General features: G+C 33.7%; 2 protein-coding genes across 4 annotated transcripts in view; one reads left to right on the top strand and one right to left on the bottom strand.

The window, feature by feature from the left end:
* Gnmt (Glycine N-methyltransferase) overlaps positions 1–9,320 on the bottom strand; it is a 176,219-nt gene extending 166,899 nt beyond the window's left edge. The window contains exon 1 of the mRNA XM_076116440.1: positions 9,308–9,320. The gene's annotated coding sequence lies outside the window, so the exon portion shown is untranslated. The remainder of the gene's footprint in view (positions 1–9,307) is intronic.
* LOC142974245 (protein O-mannosyl-transferase TMTC1-like) overlaps positions 1–23,125 on the top strand; it is a 211,857-nt gene that overhangs the window by 122,542 nt on the left and 66,190 nt on the right. For all 3 annotated transcript variants that reach the window (XM_076116436.1, XM_076116437.1, XM_076116435.1), the window contains one exon: positions 7,361–7,696. In XM_076116436.1, coding sequence (XP_075972551.1) covers positions 7,368–7,696 — 329 coding nt within the window. In that variant the 5' untranslated portion in view covers positions 7,361–7,367. The remainder of the gene's footprint in view (positions 1–7,360; positions 7,697–23,125) is intronic.

The raw sequence follows: 23,125 nt of genomic DNA on the forward strand, positions 1-23,125 counted from the left end.
AATGTAAATTGGGTCTTAAATCCAAAATAGGATAAGCACTCAGTATTGTTACAACTACAAAAGTCGAACTTCAAAAGATTTCAACTACGCCCACACATCATACAAAACGTTATAATGTATAATATTTTTTGTGTGGGAGTTATATTTCTATGTACCGTAAATATACCTTTAGTTGGTATAATTTTATTCTCGGAAGAGGAAAATGAATTCTTTAATAATACGTAATAATATTATGAAAACGAAAGTAAGTCTGCTACGCTTTCACGGTTAACCTATTTGAACATATTATTTGCGTTAATTTAGCAAATGTTACAAGTTATAAGTGACAAAATTTCACCTTAGTTAAAAAATAAAGTGTACTTAATTAAATCCATAATACTAACAGTGAAATCACCACACATGTTATGTAGTCTCCTACGTAAATAATGAAGTAAAATATAAATTAAAAAGTTAATGATATAAAATTCTGTTTTTATTTTTTGGAATTTTAGGAAAAATATAAGTACTTAATATAACGGTAAAACTAATACCTATAACAATCATCTCATTCTTCAATAACTACCTATCATGACAGTCTATCATTCTTACACTTAAACCAACATAATATTGACCTATTTCACTCTATTTTATATAGCATCCAAATGATATTCTATTACTTGCAGACCTCCAAAACGTGCAAAACAGAGAATGATTCGTGAACAATTGTAGGAAGCCACACGAAAATTCCTCGCGTTTCCCTTGAATGTCGTATATAATTAACGTGTGAGAGAGTAGAGTAAAGGAATGCATTGTTACTGTTATTGATGGAAAACTATCAAAGGAATAATAGTAATTGATACGATATATGAACTGCTCTTGTTAATTAATCGTTTAACTGCTAGCGATACTTTGATATTATATATTTTAGAAAAATAGCTCAAAATTGAGCAGGGCTTCGATCTATTTATAAGCTAGTCCAGTTGCATGAAAATAGGTTAAGTCGTTCAGCAGAAAGCGTAATAGATGGACAGACAACGTTGACACAAAATGTTTTACTAGGGCAGGAAATACCACTATGAACAAAATACTGAATCATGTGTGACAAGCATAAAAGGAACTCCCGTTTATTAAGACCGTAGACCGAAGTGCTCATGTCGTAACCAATTTAATTTTCACCCTTAAAACTCAAAACTAGAACAAAAACCAGCAATAGCGCTTCTACATACTGCAGCTTATTACAAGGTCAGACCAGTAATTTGTTCCATATTCTTTTAACTTTCATACCACGGAATATTTAGCAGTTTTTTACATAAGTTCGAGCGCAGCTGTTGGGAACCTACAACGTTTATGTGAGTCACGTTATGACTATAAAGCTGGGAGCTAAATTAAATTCATAAGCATGTTTCGTGTTATGGCCAGTTTTTCTCAATACCTGCGACATGGGATTCGACCATGTAAAAAAAAAAGTATGCGGTTCGTGTATTAATTTTTGAGAGTTTGTACGCAATTTGTTCGCGCTTGTGTTTTTTTTTGTTTGTATGAGTGAAATTGGACTGGCTGTTTCGGCATATTGTTGGTTTGTCATTGTCGTTATTTAAAATATGTTGTTTTTTTTATATTATTTACTCACGGACTATAACGAAGTCTTATGTGGTTTGCCCAATACCAAATCAGTTTATTCTCAAAGTAGTCAGTAGTTTAGTAAAGTGCCCGGTGTGTGGCAGTAGGCTCAGCCCCATATTACATGGGACTAACTTTGTTAATGGTGAAACGCGACTTTATTTTGTACATCTCTGCTTGCGGCTTCGGGTATAACAGGTGTGATATTATATATGTATGATTTGTATGTAGTAAGTAATCAAAACTATGGCAGTACATAATAATATGTAACAAACACACATAATAATTTTGTTTACATACTTTTAACTGATTGCTCTCAATCACAGTAGTTTGTTATGATCTATTCATGAGATCAGTGGGAGGTAATATCTTCTTTCTTGAGAATCCGATGTTTACATAGTGATTGAATGAGTATGACGCAGTTATGATTTACATAATATTGGTTCCATGAGTTGACGATATTAGACCAAAAATCCAATAATAAAGACAATATGGTTAAGACACATTCAAGGCACTTATTGTGGGCCTAGAATGCTTTTAATAGCTTTACCAAAGTTACCATCATTCAAAATATTTCGAACCGATCTTTTACATGGCCTATGAAACACTGCACTCAACTTAAATACCATCATCGACTATCCATCTAAGGACTGATTGCGGCTATGACTCTTTTACACAGATCACTTGGCTTAAATGGCTGAACGTTGTAATTGCGCTTATTATAAGTGCCGAATATTGCTCATCTACTTTTAATCGTATTAATTGTGCCGTCATCCCAAAATACGGGTAATGATTGAAAATCATTCAAAACTTTGGTCTAAAAATCGTCAAGCACAATAAACGTCCAATTTGCAAAAAACTTGTTTATACGTATTCAATGAAAAATCGTTTCATTTTACATCGTTAGAGCAAAGCTTTTGTATGGCTTTATGTTGAACCCTCAAAATGTATTAGGGGAAATATTTTTAATATTACGAATTTTTACGGGTTTCGGTTTTGAGTTACAATTGACAGCGAAATTACTAATGGTTCTGACTTTTAAAATGTAAAAAATGGTTTAGGTTTTTACTATAATATTCAAATTTATAATCTAACTGTTATAAACATCATAACTTTTAAACTCTCGCTAACTTTTAAACTATTTTTTCAATGATTGTTCAAGCTTTTATAATGATGTTCGTTTGTGTTATTATTTAATTAGATTATAATTTCCTCGTCATCATCTTGCATATCTTATGTGACGTCATACTCCTACGTTGTATTCAGAAATGGAAGTGGTTCGTTGCTGCGAGCCCTAATACGTCACTTCAGGGTATCCTAATAGTAGTAAGAGTCTTTCACTCTGGTCTTACTTATACTGCAATTCTCCAAAATATTTTAAGAGAAATGATTGATTTTATGGCTTTGGCGCTATCATAATGGACTATGTACAAAATTTGTCTTAAATACACAACAAAATACTAGCGCCAAAATGCCCGTATACTACCAAACATAGCTCTATAAGCATGAGCTATCTGCGTTCATACGAGACTGTTTTAAGCTTGTTTTTTGCGAACAGTTTTAAGCCGTATCTGCTCAAAATCGGTTCAACAGTTTTTTAATTATGCTTGACAAGAGATTTTGTGAGAGTAACGTTTCCCTTTTAATTTGCCTCTACTCTGTTTAAATGGTCCTACATGAGAGGAACAAAAGTTGTAATGTGGAGTTTTGTTTTAGCGAACTAGTGAATGCTTTTAACTGTGATTTGGAAATAGTTTTTAGAGATTCGGGATTCGTTTTAAGCGATAACGTAGATGTACGTTTTGTTTAAACTAGTGTACTAGTTTTAAAAATGTTTGCCATTTGTTATTACTTAATTATCTATGAAATTGAGATAATAGTCGAATTAAATAGTTCTCATTTATTTGTTTATTCATTAGCTGTATAATGAATTATCATTTTTATCATTATTAGGAATGATAAAAATGTACCTTTCTTTTCTTTTAAAAAAGACAACTCCCGCATTAAGAATGCTCTTGTGTCGTGGGGACTTGAACAAACATACAAACAACGAACACAAAGCATAACCAGACCCGAAACAATTATTTGTGGATCGCACAAATAATTGTTCCGTGTGGGAATCGAACCCACGACCTACCGACGCAATGGTATTGGCGTGGCGAGCTAAACCACTGCGCCACGGAGGCAGTCAACCTATGAATATATACCTATTCCCAGTAATTCTTTAACGTAAATCAAATTAAACTATGTTTTTCATACATTCTCCCCAAGCAAATAAATATTACAATAAACAACTGCACCAACTAAATCACTTGAAATCCAAGTCATATCCTTCATCTTCCAAACAAAAAGATACAGAGTCGCATTTAAAATTTAAATATTTACGAACTTCAGTACTGTCCGTATTCTTTAGAGGTTATGCATTCGTTTGATATATGAACGTCACGGAGTTACGACGCGTGTATCTCCGGGACGACTAGCAGTATGGGGAATATATTTTTGAAATTATTCACCATATTCGTAGAAGATAAAGCCATTAATATTTAAATTTTAAGAGTTCGCGCAACATGGCGTCGAGGCTCGAGGCCTTGTTTACGATGTGTTGAATTTTATATTAAATGCCTCGTGTTTAGGTACTACGATTTTGTGCTGTAAGTATATATGAGAAGGTTTTTTTATAAGATTTAAGTTGAGGTTATTTATGCTTTCTATTTTTGTAATTAGTCAAATGTTTTCCTGTACCACTTTAACCAGATATTTTTTTACTATTGAGAACTATCTAGAATTTTTGTTAAAAACCTAATCAGCGCCGTAGGATATTTCACAAGTGCTATATTTTTTAAGTAGTGTCAAACGCGCAAACGGTAACCACTCAATAATACAGACTGTTTAAAATGCGCTATTGGTAAATATAAAAAAAATTGAGTGCATCAAAACGGCAGAATTCATATTTTTTCATTGTTATTAATACCCTTAAATTATTTAATCAAAACCATATCCAAAGGTGGTAAAACCAGTCATAAAACTGCACAATAAAATAACCACGGTATTTATTTAACCTTTACAAAGTCTTTGTAATAGGCACGACAGTTATTTAATAATAAATTCTTATTTAAAAGCCTTCTTTTATAATTGTCTCTGCGGTCCCTTTGTCTTTAATCTGAAATTTATAAAGGACAGCCTTTGACCGCCGAGTATTTTACTTGAAAAAGATGGGTAATATCACAAAAATGGTCTGTAAATATAAAATACATAAATGCCGTTTATAAAGTATTTTCAGTAGTGCGATTCTCTATAGTCGGTACAATCGAATATCAAAGATTTGACATTTAAAATGTACTATGTAAATATTTCTCACCGAGCCCGCTTGAGGCGCTGATCAGATTTTAAAACATTCTTTTTTGTTAGCTAGCTGGTTGTTGATACGCTACAGTAAACGTATTAGTTCAACTGTACACCCAGATGTGTATGATTTGGAATTTGTTTTCTAAACAGTTAGTTTTTTAGTAAAAGTAATAGTACATTGTTTAACCTTCTGAGCAGTGAAAACACCGGCTAAATGCCAATGTTACTACATATAAATAAGTTGAAAAACAGAATTACAGTGACCTAAGAATCAATCTTGATCAAATACATAATCCACGGGAAATAACCTAATAATCTTTTGACGACCAAAATATCAAAATTTACACTACAAGCCAAAAAAATTACCTACAGCATAAAGCTTCAGAGACTTTAATTATTTACAACATCATTTGCAACATTTTTCTCGTCAAACAATACAAAATTATGAGCGCACTTCATCAAGTAAGGTAGTTCATTAAATTTATGAGCCTAATAAACATCCATAGTACACTTAAGGCCATAAATTTAGTACAAGTAACCTGTGAATTAGCCGCGTGTAATTATTAAAGTGTAATGTGTAGGTGAAATGTGTGGCCCGTAGTGTAATAAAGTATAGTTCGGTAGACTGTTGGAATATTAAACCTTGAAGTGGTTTGAAAGTGTCCTAATATTATGAGATTGTATGATCATATTAAATGTGTCTAATCGTTGGTTTCACATCGTTAGTAGGTTCTTATTTCAAACTGTATATAGTGTACATATTTAAAAATAAACTTTAAAGTTTCTTGCCAATAGTATTTTCTTTTAAATATAGCGTACATTTTTGCGATTTCATTAGTTTTTCGGCGCTAACTAAAACAAAATTAAAGTAAGTTCTTCAAAATTGGTCGCAAATTGTCTTATTTAACACCTAGTTTTGAATATTTAATAATGAAATTCGTTGCTTAGTTAGCAATTCTAGCAAAATTCACACAAAATCCTCATCATTAATCCGAATAAACAGCCAAGCATTTTTAATTTAGATTCCTCACCTACATTCGAAATTAGGTCGCAATTTTCGCAAAATTATTCGTCCAATATTCTGCACACAAATCATAACACAATACTGATATATAACAACCGTAAAATGCTTCGCCACATTCGTGGGAACTCGAATTATTTATATTTAGTACTATCCGAATTTTGCGGACGGATTTTTTTCCCTTTAATATGATATTTTGGGCACGTCCGCTACGAGTAGGCCACACGAAAATTCATAACTCAGCAATATTGCGAGGGCTATATTGAAAAATAGTTATTTAGATTACCGTTGAAACCATGCGAAGAGACGAATGGTATTTGGTGGTTTTATTCGTGATGTTATGTCGATACTCGCTGTAGTTTTTAATAAAACTGTTTTAGGAATACCTCGTGTGTTTTGTTTATGTTTTGATGTTGCGTTCAGTTTGTAGTTGATAGAGTGTAGTGGGGCTTTTAGTGCAAATAAGTTGTGAAACGTGAAATATTTTAGATTTTATGTGATTTGAGACTATTGTCTAACAACTTAGTAGCTTTGTATGCTAGGTTTGCAGTCTTCAGAGTATACAAAATTCATTATTTAGACCCGCCGGTTTATGTAACTGACAGTGGCCTGTCTAATATGCTTACTTTATTTTAGAAATACACGGTGGTATTAATATGATCTAGATAAATCATCGATATCAGAGCTCTCTTCTTGGTTGTCGGACTATTATATAGTATAAACCTATAAAAAAAAGCAAATAATAGTAATCGGATTAGTGTTTATGTGTACACAACATTTTAATCCATTATTAGTTATATTTTTGTATAACGTCGATCTACTATTATTTTTCAAACGATGGATTTTATATTTGAGGTCGAATCACCTGACTGTTATTTTATAAGCCGTACAAAATATTAGTGAGCCGCAAATAATTTGGAGCTAAGCTTTAATATTTGAAATTTTTACCATTTTTATCGGTTTTTGTTTTTTTATGTGTAACCTCATATTTTTCGTAACACAATACGTTAATTGAAGTTTTCGATGAAATGTTTAGTTACAAATTGTTTTTGACCGATCTATTTTGAAGCAAATTGCGTGCATTGCCCGTTCCCGTCCACTTAAAACATTGATAATGTTGTAACTTTGATGACAACACATTATTATTATACCTATTGATCTTATTCTTTCATAATTATAATACGGTTTATCTTAGTTTTTGTTGTTAAAAACCAAATAATTATACCGACAAAAAGGATCTGTGATGCTATAAGTATTGCGTTATGGAAGTATGATTGCTTATAATAATATCGTACGTTTGTACCAAGTAGCATTCTTTGGATTCTACCTACTGGAATGTTGAAAAGGCGTGATACAACTATATGTATAACTAACAAACCCTTTCTCTTGTTACAGGCAACAAATGTGCAGATGTAGAAATGTAACACTCAAATTTAAAGCACCAAAGATGAAGCGTCGGTCTCTCACCACAGTACGCGAAGACGTTCCACCTAGGACTTTGTGCAGTGACTTAGCTATCTACACCATGGTCACGACGACCGCAGTACTGAGTTACATTAACACGTTGAATGGAGACTTCGTTCATGATGATATACCAGCGATAGTGACTAATGGAGATGTGGTGGGCAGTAATTCGTTGAAGCAACTGCTGTTGGATGATTATTGGGGCATGCCGATGGCTGATGCTAATAGCCATAAGTCTTATAGGCCGCTTACTACGCTTTCTTTTAGGTGAGTGTTTTAAACTTTATTTTAGATTGTTAGTCTTTACTTATATCTATACTAATATTATAAAGCAGAAGAGTTTGTTTGATTGAACGCGCTTATCTCAGGAACTACTCGTCCGATATGAAATTCTTTCAGTGTTAGATAGCCCATTTATCGAGGAAGGCTGTAGGCTATACATCATCACGCTACGACCAATAGGAGCAGAGTACGAGTAAAAAATGTTACAAAAACGGGAAACATTTTGACGCATTCTCTCTTATGTTGCAAGCGAATGTTGCGCGGGTCAGCTAGTCTTTAATATCTGGAAAAGAAATAATTATGGTAGAAACAATTTGATCACTAATCTTATCGTGTCTTTACCTTCAGATTCAATTGAGTAGTTGTAATCATTTGTTAACAAAGGAAGAGTGATGCATTTAAAATTATTAGATAACTTATTAGATAAAATTATTAGATGCTTTATTAGATGTTACCAGAAATTCTTTTCTAGGCTATTTACTGATAGAAAGAAGCGCAAAATCTTTTTTACTAAACTAAATGTATTTAAATTCAATCCTCGTAAACGTTTTAAAATAAATTATAAGTAGATTCTCAACGATAAAATAATTTAAATGAGCATATAAATTTACGTTCAAAACACGTATAAATTTTCGTTTAACAATCATTCAGAAATATACAAGTGGTTGGAAATTCTCAATTCATTTTATAACTTTATTTTGAGCAAAAGCGTAAGATTGCTAAAATACTTATTTCAACTAGTCTGAGTATTTAGTGCGAGCTCTTAATATTTTGCGCAGTCACGAAGTTTCTTAACTCATTTCTGTGCTAACATAATTAGAGCTATGGATGTAAACTGTATGAAACTATCTAGGTAGGTGAGCAGGAGATATTTTATAATGGATATAGGAAATGGTCTGACTTTAAAAATAACGATGTTATGATGTTCATGAAAGGATATGGCAGAAACATTACATCATGTAGGTATACCTATGTAGAGATATACACTGTTTATAATAAAATAGAATTATACTGTCAGTCTGTTTCTGTGGCGTGGTCGATAGTGTATTCGACTGCCGACCAAGAGGCAGGACCTCTTGGTCAGCAGTCGAATTCCGAATTCAAGTTTGATTCCCAGGTCGGACAAAGTGCTATATTGGTCTGGAGGTTGGTAGTGAAACCGGTATAATAAAGCAATAGGCTTACCTTAGTGGCGAAGCGCAGGTGTATTTCTTACACCTTTGCTAACACCGTCGGGTATAACAGGCGTGATATAAGTTCCAAAAATATTTATACCATTTATTTTTAAACAAAGCTACCTATTCCACTGTTCAAAGAGTAACATGTATTGTGTAAGACGTATGTAGAATGAAATAATAAGCATTCATAGAGTGATATCAAATAAAACGTACACGACCTTGCTTCTGCGTTCAAACACAAATGTTTATTGAATTGTGTTCTTATAAGAAAATACATAAGGTATAACAATATGTATATAACTAGTAGAAATGTGTTTTAGACATTTAAAACCCATAATATTTTATTTAATACCCATTTGTAGTATTATCTGCAGCGTGATTACTTAAACGGTGCTATGGACGCTGTTAAGTTAAAAAGTCAAATTATTTTTCAAAAATGCACTCGCAAAAGTCGCAATGAACCTTGATCAGTATTTCATACAAGTCTACAAAATAAGTAATTAAGAATTGTTAGTACTAGAAACTTGCACTACTAATTGCATTGTTAAAAGGCTGGTCTTTTCGTTATTCGAATAATACAACTCTCAAATCGTAGACTGCAAAATACTCATCACCAATCACTAAAATGTAGATTTTAAATTAATTTCTATATCAAAACCACGTTCTCATTTCACACAGTATCACTATTTCCAGCCAAAAATCCTTTTATAATTTCATTGAAAATTGTTCATACTTTATTCCCCTTCTATTTGCGTAAAGGCCCATTTAGACGGGGAGAGTTTCTCGTCTCGAAGATACGATTATCGAAAGTATAGAAATAGAATATATAAATTTTTTTTCGTCTAAACATTCGCTCTCCTCGCTCATTGCTTTGGGCGAGAATTGCCTTGCAATGGAATATTGTTATGTCCGTGTAAACATAATTTTAAAGCAATAATCGTATTTCGAGATTTTATGCCATTTGCTACCATGAGTGCAGTGCGCGATGGTGTTTTAATTATATCTGTTCTTCTAAGGCAAGAATTAGTTAAACGGAAAAAGAAGAAAAGGTGTTGGGTTAAAAATGGATAGCTAGAAGAAATGATTTGGAAGCATCTAACACGTTGTGCCTTGAATTACAATTGGAAGATGAAGAGCCATTCAAAAATATGTTTCGGGTTATGAAAACTCAACTCATATATTTACTTCAAGAAATTGGACCATCTATACAAAAAAGTAATACAAATATGCGTCAAGCTATACCCGCTCGTACAAAATTGAAAATAACTTTAAAATGTTTGGCTACAGGAGATTCATTTCAAACATTATCAGAAAAATTGAGAGTAGACACCTAGGTGTACCATAAGTTACTTTTTGGTAGAAGTTCTGCAAGCTATTTACACAGCATTGGAGGATTTCATTAAAGTATGAACACACGATTAATTTCAAAATCACTTAACTATCAAAAGATTATCTAAGTATTTATTCAAAATCAGTCTTGCTTTAATAAGGTAGATTACAAAACAAATAAATGGCAATTAGCTTATAATAAATCAACTTAATATAGAGATATTTGGAAAAAAATAATTATTGTGCATTTATTGAATCATTTGGAAAGTCATCTTGCATGCTTGAATGCCACCACTGTGTGTCGCTATCAGTTCTCGAAAATGGAGAATCACATCGGAGTTCATCGGATCACTAAACTCGAATGACAAATCTCGCACTAAAAACGATTCAAACTGATTTGTACGATACTCGTATCAACTTGAAAATATGTCACACGAGATCGTGTTTATACAAGTTGAGATTCTCGTAAGCAACAATCTGCTTACTATACCTGCGTCGTGTAAACAAACATAGGCAATTATCGCCTAGCGATAAGTCATATGCGAATCTCGTATGACATAATCGTAGGCGAGATTTTAGTTCTTGCCTGTATGTAAACATATTGATACGATTGTGTTATGGCGATAATTGCTTGTGATAGTAGCGTATAGTTTCTCGCTCGCAACCGTACGAGAAACTCTCCCCGTCTAAATGGGCCTTAAGGAAGGGCACGGCACTAAATTACGATAGCGCGCCAAAATGCCTTATCTTGCCATAGATTCACACTTTAACGGAATGTAAATTTATGACATTTTTCTTGTACCATGTAATAATAGCTGTTGGTATCCCTTCTTCAGTTTGGTATTCTGTAATATTAGTTCATATTATTCGATGTTATATTATCAAATACAGCTTACGAATTTGGAAAATCAAACGACACATATTTCTTTATTACACGGTATGACGAGGTAGTCCACCTAGAGCACCCGTTTGAATAGCATCTGCCAAATACAATAAATATTGATGGGTGCCCTTTGTGGACTAGGACTTCCTTTTCGTCAAGGTGCTATTCCAACGGGTGCTCTAGATGGACTTCCTCGGTATGACATTGTGAAAATAAATATTACAAAATTGGTTATGTGCCGTGGCGTAGATAATAATCCGAAGAAAGTATGGTAAGAAAGTACTAAGTAGGAATATAAATGCTTCAAAATCTGTTATGGGGGTCCTGACATGTGATTATCTCGGATTTGATGTCTGAACCGATCAAATTTGAATGTTATCAGAATTTGTATTAGCCCCTCCACAAAATAAAAAAGTTCTAGATTTTATATAGGTAAGGGTCTGTGTCATATCCACTCTATGACTAATGTTATGACCAATGACATTTATAGGTCGCCTTATGCGATTTATAATACATGATTAACAATATTAATAATTCAACTGCAAACTAATATAACTATATTCATTTGTAACAAATTAAACAACATAAGTCCAATATTTGATCAAATATTGGATCCAATATATCAATAGGCGAGCCTTTGTGAGCGACTAATTGTATTGTAGTACAAATCTTTTGTTACAGCTCTATGAAAGAAATATAGCCAGTTGAATTGAGCTATAAATATTAATATTTGTTAAGAAATAGCTACGTACGCTAGTACGGTTGAAAGTTCTATTGTTGAAGGTTGTTACTTAATCACGAATGTATTAATGAAAGGCTTTATAAAAAGCTAGTACTTAGTAATTTTATTCTTGCGAAACATTCCAACTACGGTAACACAATTCTACCTGAAGTTTTTTCCTCAACTCAAAAACTCTCTAAAGTATTATTCTATCTATCTAAAGACTAACATGCTTTAAACAGATCACTATGATCTTAAGCAACAAAAATTACCAGAATCGGCCATTAAATCCGAAATCTGACGAATTAATATGATTTGTATGACGTCACATATATTTTTTCAACTTTCCTGCTGCTGTTACTCCACATCCTTTACCACTGAGACACACACATATTCTGTAAGTCTGTTTTAAAGAAATCTCAAATATTTTGTACGTATTTCCTCACAACATTTTGCAAACCACTGCATTGCGCATAACGAACTCACAAGCCCTATATTACAACTCCATACAAAGCTAATAAATAAATAAAAGACTTTCATTTAAGCCCGCACATGTACAGGGCGTTATATTTTCCAAACTTAAACTACCGCGAAACAAACACAAAACGTATAACTTCGCTAAGACTATGAAAACAAACACGAAAGCGGTCGAAATCGGATTACACGGGGCGCTTTTCAGCAAAAACCAATAGCGGGGACAAAACTAGTGTTGTAGTGTTGCAGAATGCTGTCGTGTAAACGCGGGAATTGTAAAAAGGACTTATTTTGAAGGAAAGACAATGGGGCATAAGTTGTTTTGTATGAGCGTATGGAGATTGCAGTTGTTTGAGCGTGAACCTACATTGTGTTATGTTTTGGTATACTGTTACGTCATTATACAAGAGTAAGAAATCAAAACAGTGCCAACAGTAATGTATATTTCAATTAAATAATAGTAAAAATACAACTATAAACAAATATGTGTTATAGAATACAAGCAGTGTTGCGTGCAAAAATATTTTCACCTTTCAAAAACATCTATTCCAAAAACCCCTTTTTTGCACCGTATACAAAAATCGATACCTCCAACTGAATATTTTAAACTCACATATTCATAACACACGATAAAAAAGCTCACGGACTCCCCGGGGGCCGGGCAGTCCCGGAAAATCGTCGCGACTCCGGGATTACGACATACCAACACTACAGCAGATGAATACCCGTGGGGCAAACGCATGAAGGTTGTGTAATCTTATTTTTTATAGAAACGCGAACATTTCCTTACATCTGATAGTATGAATGTCTGTGTAGGTCTTTATCGCGGTGTTTTTATTGATAATAGTGTGACGATCGACGCGTGAATGCCATGAAATTATTTGTGTTTGAGATAAGGATGGGAAATGGCCTTTCGGGATCGGTTTTGTAATTTATTTTTATCGTTTGTTAGATTTCAGCTAGATGTGTTTTTTGATTGTTTTAGATATTTTATGGTGTGATATTGAAACTATTGGTGTAATATCGAGGTTGCAAAAACACTAATAAGTAGAACATCTATTGCGTAGATAAGATTGCTTCGTTATAAACGTTAAAAAGAAAAATCTTCACTAGAACAGATAATTTCTCATTTATCTTTTTTTACGTCTATTCTTTATAAACTGCCAAAAACTTTACCAAAAATGGCCTAAAAAGAATAAACTTGATATATTTATTGCGAAAACCAGCTTTGATAAATAGGAACCAACGTTGTACGGCAACCGCGCAAACCGACCGAATTAAAGAGACCACGGCCTGCAGCGGTGGCCTAATAAATTGGTGTCTATTAATCTTTGTCACTTAATACTCCATAAAGTTTAACTTGATGAATTGGGATTGCACCTGAGGCCAAATAATGATAATATGAGAGATCTTTTGAGTTCGCGATTTTTATTAAAATAAAATATGACAAAATCATGTCTTGATTAGGGTAACGTACGCTGTAGAGCGATTCTCTATCGCTATCGACTAGCAATCGGCTAGCTATTGAGAAATTTTGTATGATAATCTGATCAGCGCCTCCAACGGGTGCCGAACGAACTAATTTTTAGTAGTCAGGTTTTTAATTCAAGTTCAAAAATGACGTGCATCTATCTATATTGTTTTGGTGAAAGATACTTTTTTAGGTTAAATATCAATTAAACTTTTAAGTTAAATGCAGGGTAATTGATTGTAATATTAAAATTAATAAGCGATTGAAAATATCCTACCAGTTTCAGATTCATAATATTGTTAATGTACAAAACAGGACTTATCAAATAGATGTATCTATTCAGACAATTATAATCCAGCATACAACTCTATCCCACCGAACACACCCAAACAATCTTATTACATTCAAACACAACCCGATCTGCACGCAATTTGCAGCAAACCGCACGCGTATTACACGCATTACGTAACGCAACTCCGGCTGGGTTACGTTATTACCCCCTATTTGCGTTCAGTTGCGTTCTATTGCGTTCAGTTGCGTTCTATTGGTGTGTTGTCGTGACGCGTGTCGGACAATGCCGTTTGAAGCGATTAGGGGTGTACACACTATTGAAAATGGTGATCGGTCGTACTAAAAGTGGTGTTGTATTTGTATATCGTGAAAGGGTTGTAGAGGTTTAAGCTTTAGTTCTGTTAAAATGTTCAATACGTTCACTCGTGTATTGGATTGACATTTAAATTTATAACATTGTAATGCTGTAAAGTTACGAGGCATAAAAATCATTTGCAGGTATTACACAACCTGTCGATCATTGAAGTCACACTTTTATGGTACTCCTACAACCTTCTTGCCATATACACTCAAAGTAACAGCCTCTTACTTCCATTTTTTCATAACTAAACAAAATTGACATTCTTAATTAGTGAGACAAACTACACTGACACAGCTATATGACATCGATCCGCTTCAAAGTACTGAAGTTAAGCGTCTTTATTATGAAACGTTGTTGTCATATAAGGGAACTAAAACCAACTTAAAAACCTTTGTGACAATTTTGACACTAACTCAACCACTAACCAAATAAAAAAGTACCATTTTGCCCGTCTCAAACCCACAATAGCGTGTTGAACTCAACATGAACCCACGTACAATCCTAATCAATGTTATCCAGGACCTCCATACAAGTTTAATTCCACGTTAAGTCGGGTTAAACTCCATTTTATTATTCAAAAGGAACGTGATGGAAGCCATAAAGCTCGCCTGAAATATTTAAGGTTCGCTGTAAAAGTGCAATTTGAACGGCACGCCTTCCTGAATCGGTTGAGTATTAGTTAGCAGGTGTTGGTATGTGTTCGGTAACTACTATTGGAAAATGTAGTTTGATGCGGTGATTTGTACGTGGTTACTATTTTAGGTCTTTGAATAAAAGATAGACAGAAAACAACATTTTAGTCTCGTAAAGTAATGTAATGTAAAGTAAAGGAATGTCAGTATCACGTATGTCAGCTGACCACAAGTTTACGTCAAATTGATGGTCACTATTCAGTACATTACGGCTTTGACCTTAAACACTATCACTGTAAACAATGTGCGGCATAGTAGCTTTAAAGTTTTTAACTGAGATACGTAATAGCCACCCTGATGGTATTGTGTATCTTAGTTGATTGATTATATTATTGTAAGACTAATTGATAGCCACTATGCATGCATTATTTTAGAAAAGAAAAAATGTACAGAATGGTAGCTATCGAATGGTCGATTCAGACAAATAAAAGCCCCCTAAACAGATTGAATATCATGGGAAAATTAAATCGATATCTCAAAAAACTAAAAACTATAATGTAGTGCTCAAAACCGTACTAACGAACTGTTTTTTATCTTCAGTAAAGGATTGAAAAAGTTCACCAGTAAAAGATAATGTACTAAGCAGCAAACAATTCGTCAGAACAATCCTTTGAACATAAATAGTGCTTTCGATCAAAATAGCATGCATCGCATTAATAATTACCTGGATCTGTAGAGAACATTCTCATGTACTGCACATAACTAAAGTTCGCAACAACTTGTAGTGAGCGTTTGAAACTTCGTTTTATTTTAACACATCGCTCTGTTCTCACTTTATTGATTCGAAACTGTTGTCGTTCAGTTCTAAATAAGGTTATTTTTACTCAATGTCTGAGTCCGAAATTGAATAATAGGATTGATTGGAACAATCATGAGAAAAATCTGAAAAAAGTTAGCCCATGCAGTTTGAAAATAATGGGTATTTAAGAAAATCCTAGAATTTTGGTCCAACTATAAACATTATTTGAGTTTTAGGACAGCCTGTATACAATTCAAGACAAATGTATTTTTGGTTAAATACATTTTTGTTACACAATTACCAATTCATGACACTATTATGAATACTCTGAAAGTGACAAAGGTTATCCGTCGGTTACACATTTCAGTGTAATGGAAACTGACATTACTATAGAATATAGATTAATCTAGCTAGACTCCTTTTTTTCTGCAAAAAGAACTATCTACATAACATATACGCAAGATAGCTCTAGGAAAAAACATTACAGTATTACGTATACCAAGAAGCATACAGTTGTTTCAAATATAGATACTTTTCTCAATAACTCATTCATGCACTAACAAGAAACTTAAGCAAACAAAAAATATAGTGAAGCACCCTATTGAGTTATAAAAGACCGTATAAAATAATGAAAGCATTCAAATAAAGAGCCATAGGAATTTCTGTGACGTAGCCACAATACAAGCGTTCTTTGGGATATATATTTTTATTTAGTCGTGTCCTCTCGAGGGGTCGGGGCGGCAATAAAAATATTATATACCTAAGTGCTCTGCGGTCGTGTGTAAGGAGGAAGCGGAGAGCGAGGTCATCATTCTTTGACATTTAATTTACAGAATGAGAAATGGCGTCGTGAATCTATCAAAGTATAAGTCGTATTTCTAGTTAATCTTAAAAATTTGTACATACACTTTCATATTTTCCTAAGTGAATACAAAATGCGATAAAAAAGATAACAGTACCGCCATTCTCAACGGCTATCGACTACCGATAACCGGCTAGCTGTTGAAACATTAAGTATGACAATCGGGTCAATGCCTCTAGCGGGCTTCGTAGAAATTATTTTTAGTAGGTACATTTTAAATGTCAAACTTTCGATACTCGATAATACCGACTGTAGAGAATCGCGCAGCACAGCAGAGTTTATTCAAATTTAAAAATAGAGCTTAGTTTACGTTTACCTATTTTTTTCACTCAGGAGCAAACATATTATTATATAAAGCTATGAGAAACTAGTCACTGAACTGTAATCGCTGTACACTCAAATAAACTATTGTCAATATCAACAATAAAGTTCTCAGTTACTAGTACCACGTATATCTGTAAGTACAATGTAAGTAAACCTCCCCGCTCTCACCTTGCGCCGCACGCCACAATGAATGAAACATGGTCGGTATACGCTCATCCTTTATACCAGGTAGAGTTAGTAGTTTGCGGTTTTCCCGGAGTTTCATTACGCCCGAGTTTATCCCCGTTTAGTAAGATATAGTTGCGATTTGTAATATTCTAATGACTGGTGCATATTGTGCAGTGTTATTTAGTGCACCTGTGCTTCGAAATGGAAATTTTGGAGGTGTTTCGTTCTGTGAAATATCTATTTGTATTGTGTAATTAATAAAAGCTATGACGTCATATGTGGCTATATTTCCTTTGCACTCAACAAGTGGTATTAATCGTAAGACAATATTTTGTCGTCAAAATATGGATTTGAACATGGCAAAAATTGAGACTGACTTTTTTGTGCTTTCCGAAGCAAGGAGACGACAGGTCAAATGAAATTAAGCAGCCACCTGTCTATGATATGATGGTAACTTGACCTATTGGTCGTTTACTCATCGACGAATGCAATTAGCACATTGATTCTTTAAAAACAATGTTTCATATATTTTTTTTAGGGAAAGGTAAGGCGCGTAAACTGTCAATTACATGTGCTTACATTTTACCCGTGTAAATCCCAGAAACAACGAGATTGTCAAAATGCTAGCAATCTTCAAATCTCTTTAATAAGAACACAAGTTAAGCCCACCAAAAGTAAAACAAGAGTTTATTCGTAACCCACATAAATCAAAATAAAAACGCAGAATAAAAACTTCCCTCCAAGCAGAACAGACATATTGTCGTATAAAACAGAGCTCACACAAGCCAACAATTTGCAAGTAACCCAGAATAATAAATAACATGTATAAGCATTGTAGGGATTAAAATAACCTTTTGGAAGGCGTCCCGTACAAGAGTTTATGTTATGTTTTATTGTACACAAGATCCTCGGGGAATGCCTTCGTAGCTCCGTAGCGCTTTTGTAGCTATCTCGTAGCATACTCGTAGCTCCTGTGCTACGGTATTGATTTTATGTTAGTTTTTCTTTGAGATTCATATTAGGACGTGAATATGTTTTTAGGTTTCTGAATACCGGCAGGAGATTATTTTTTAGTGTGGCGTAGGGGATTAACCTTCGCAGCGAATTCAATACGGTACATTTTATCTGAAATATAAAGGTTCTAGAAAATGTGTGAATAAAATAAGAAATAGGTGTAAAAGATTGAGGTTCATGTATATCCGTAGAACTGAGAAGACGGACCTATCGGGATTAACTATTTATATGAAGTTTTTCGACTTTACCGAATTGTCATAATGAGAATAATATTAATCGAAACTTGGTGGTGAGCACTCATATGATTTACTTTGTTGTTCTGTTCTTTATTGATCACAGCTAAGGCCGACTATATCTACTCTATGATTAATGTCCACGCTAGAGATTGCTGTGCTAATCATTTTCCTAGTCATAAAAAATACCCTCAAAGTACGGACAGCAGCGTTAACTAGGTTATCTTCAAAAAAACAAATAAACGAAATAATTATAATAACTCACAAACGTATTTCCTACAAAAATTCAACATTCATAAACATTTTGATACGCACGTCTAGACGGTACAAATATCATAGCCAACGAGACAGGTTTTATGTGAGGAATAAAACGAGTTTTGAATATGTACGTACATCTGAGCACTGTCACCTTTAATCGTGTCAAATGTACCTGACTTCGAGCAAAAGTAAGCTCTGCGATAAAATGTAAGAATATTTTAAAATATTTACTCTTTTGATGTTGGAGTTTTCTTAGTGAATTTGGTGGAATAGTGTTCAGATTTAGTTGAATGAATTATTTTTTGGGTGTGTTGAAATGTTTGTACGAATATATTGTAAGCAATTATGTGTTTTAGGAGTTCTTCAATAAAGTTTTGGTTTTGGTTTTAGTAGTGTAATTTTTACAATGTCTTAGTGTCAGTTGCTTAAATAACTACAAGAATTAATTTCCTAGTTATGTGCCGATGGCATACAGAAAAGGGTATGGTAGTACATTGGGTTTTTTAGTTGAAAGAACTCAAATGTATACCCCGTAATTTATGTAGCACAAAAAATACGTACAATAACAAACGAATGCACGTTGTAATAAAAGGACCCTAAACAATACAATATCATGTTTACATTGCATGGAAAAATACGAACTTCCTGACATAAAAAAGACTAATATTATAGCCAGGATGCTCACGCAACTTCACCTGATATTCCGTAGAGATAATATTTATTATTTGAACTGATAAATATTTAGTGATTGTTGTTATAAATCGCGGTACGTCAGCCGTCGCATGCTGGCTTGCAATCACGCGCCGCACTTACACGAATTTGGGGTAAATACACAGATATTTAAATAGACTGGATGTTGTTTCATCTGTTATTATTAGAGAGTATTTAGATCACGATGACGTTTGTCTTAAAGTTTTGCCTTGTTAAATCTGAGGCATATAGGGACGGTTCACATCTGACGGAAGATGTTTCGGGCGTAGCCTAAATGGTATGGGATTCGCAACGACGCATCATCGGTTGAGTGTGAATGGTCAAGTGTTTTTCTATATATTTGTCTGTTCTGACGTTACGCGACCGATAATACGCGACGCATGTTCCGTCAGATATGATACTTCCCATAAAGGACATGCACGATGAAATAATTTCAAGTGTAAGTGACGTAATAAATCATTAGATAGTAAATGATTTTTAAACACTGAAAACGATTGAATTTTTGACAAAATCTTGACTATTTGCCACACAGATTTGAAATTTCTCCTTGATAAGTTTTACAAAGAAATGAAATATATGTTGCCCAGATTTCTTTGATAATAAACACAATATATACTTCCGCAGTCAAACCTTACAGTCACATCTAGTAGCTTTAAATTCGCAATAATAAGATTTATGTACAGTGTAGGGGCGGGTGATGCTCGGTACATGACGGTACATGGCACGGCCTACCACACCGAGTAATTACAGAATTTACAACGACTTGCCGTAATTGTTCGCATTATAATGACATTCGCGAGTGAACCACGGTTAAGGTTCATACACATTGTATGCGTATTACACGAACGCAAAAGTACTCAAATAGGCCTCCAATATGTTCGTTTTTAAAAATGAATTTTCTCTTTTATAACTTTTTAAAAGTAAGTTTCGACTGATAACTCCGTAATAATAGTAGAGATACATTTTTGTAACCGTTGTAGAGTTGCAATCTTGCGACAGTTACAATAAATATTAAGTGTATTTTGCGTAATTTTATACCCTGATTTCTTAAATTACTCAATTAACTTAAGTATTCTAAGTTACGACTCACTACTATCAAAGTGTAAATAGACATGAAAATAACATTACTCATTTCATTAGTCATACAAATGTTTGCTCCCGTACTCTAATGTGTACTCCCCTTTACCCGTCGAGCCTTAAATTCAAAACGTGAGAGAATGAGTTGACAGATTTTATTCCGCTTATATCTGTAATTCTGTTTGTAGGTATTCGTTGTGAATAGAAAATGTAGGCTCTACTTACAAATGTGACTTGTACGTAAATTAGTTTTTGAATGTTGGAGAAAGATTGAAGCAATTGACTTGGTAGTATTAATTATTTGACTGTACTAGATTTGGTTAAAATATTTGACCAAGTAAAATGTTTTTATTTTTCCTCGTTGAATGTCCCACTGCTGGGTACAAGCCTCCCCTTCTTGATTTAAATCACAGCAGAATGTTAAGCGTAAAATTCTTGAGATTTTTGATTTACAAGGTGGGTGACACATACATTAAGTTTTTCTCTGTGATATATATTTATAATTCTATATTTTACAGCTAACTAGAGTACTTAGAATGAAACTTTCTTAGTAAAATGGATAATATTATGATGCCTTTATAAATAGATCTGGCCAGGACCGTTTGCCCAAAGCCTGTTCTATCATAATTCCATTTCATTTATACCTTACACGTGGCAAAATTTCAAATTTTTGATCCCAAAATAAAATACCAAAAAATATATTCAAATAATTACATTTTACACGTGGCCATAGATACAGGTTTCACGTTACGTTGAAACTTGAAAATCGATATTTCGCGTAATTGTACCGGCGGAAAGGATACAAAATTAAAGGCTCGAACATGAAGTTACAAAGGGAAGATAATTATTCCGTCAAGGTCACAACGTAGGTAAATATCGTATCCAAAGTAACAGGTACGTAATAGGTACTTCTTGTTTATTTATAATTTAACAGCGCTTTGTATTAGCTGTTTGTGTATCAGATACCTGCAGGTACCTGTTAATTAATACGCGTATTTACTTTATGGATTAAATACCTTTATAATTGCTGCGTTTTATCTTAACTGTTTTATGTTTTCAGCATCCTATGGAATTAAAAATCAATTTGTAATTAATTTTGTGAGTAGCGATCATGAACATTGCCTGATTATAAGTAGCTATTAAATTTATATCGAGCGCTGGATAACAGCTTATATGAACTACGGACTGAAAAAACGTTGTAGTAGTCGATTTACGAGTTTGTCAGTCACATTTTACATTTTTCTAAAAGTCCTCATCTTTGAACGCCTTCAGAATATTTTTTATCGTATTACTAGAAAGTTCTTACTTAATTCAAAAGTAAAAATCTAAATTATACATTCTAGTACTACAAAAAAACTACAATTTAGTTTCCAAATAGCAGTCATAAAACATGACACTCGACCGATATTTTTCTTTCAACCAACGTTAATGAGAGTTCGCTTTAACCAGTTAAGGGTACTACAGTTGTCATTATTTTAATGAACCCCCGACCTCACCCGAACACCCCCGAATACCCCCGAAGACCCCCAAACACCCCCCCCTTATTACTATAATGACCGTTTCAAATATTCATCGAAAACTAACGGTGTGAGTTATTGGTATTTTTTGGTACAAATTATTCTACAATATTACTGTTGATTTGGTAATAAAAAGAATGAAATAATGATGATTTCAAGGTAAATTGGCTGGACATTAGTGTCTTGTTGATTCAATGGTCATCGGCTTGATGAGTTCACTTTCCTAATTATGTTTATTAATAATACTTGCTTAGTAATTATAAGCAATTTTCCAGAAATAATAAAATTAAAATGCCCGAATCTTTAAAATCTGGATACGATGCTACTAACTATGGATAAAGGTGGATATAACACCTTATGGAAAAATAAATCACGAGGTCTAATGCGCATACATTAATTGACAATCACTAACGGGACAGCATCATTGACTGTTGCTTCTATTATTCCCTTGCTTTTTTTTTTAAGACAACTCCCGCACTAAGGAATGCACTTTTTTATTGACTTTGTTGACATTTATAAACATTCAAACAGTAGACACAAAATACAACCACACTCGAAACAACTATTTGTGGATTGCAAAAATAATTGTACCGTGTGAGAATTGAACTCAAAACCTTCCGTCGCAATGGTAGCGGTGTGTTGACCTTAACTACTGCGCCACAGAGGCAGTCATTAGTCACCGTATTAACTAATGCAATAAAAGGTCAAACAGGTCGATGATTGCTTACAAAATAAATGTTAAATAAAATAATAGTGTTGTCAACGAAGACAAACATATCCCCCCCGACATATTCAAAAACATCTAAACGACCCTTCGATCTAACGTCTAGACATTTGTCTAAACAACGTATTATGCGCGGTGACCGCGACTTGAATATTTTAGCAGATGCTTTAAACGTCGTTTGTCTCAAGGCAAGGGATCAACATGTAGTTTATTCACGAATATATCATATTAAGATATATTTACTTTCGTATAATATTGCGCCTGTTATACTCAAAGGTGTATAAGGAATAGTATGAACAGCAGGCATGTAATGTTATGACGTTTGTTATGTTGGTCAAATAACTTATGGGCAAAATCGATGCGATTTACTTCAATTTCAAAATTAAA

The sequence above is a fragment of the Anticarsia gemmatalis genome, chromosome 7 (assembly GCF_050436995.1).
Source record: "Anticarsia gemmatalis isolate Benzon Research Colony breed Stoneville strain chromosome 7, ilAntGemm2 primary, whole genome shotgun sequence".
Lineage (NCBI taxonomy): Eukaryota > Metazoa > Arthropoda > Insecta > Lepidoptera > Erebidae > Anticarsia > Anticarsia gemmatalis.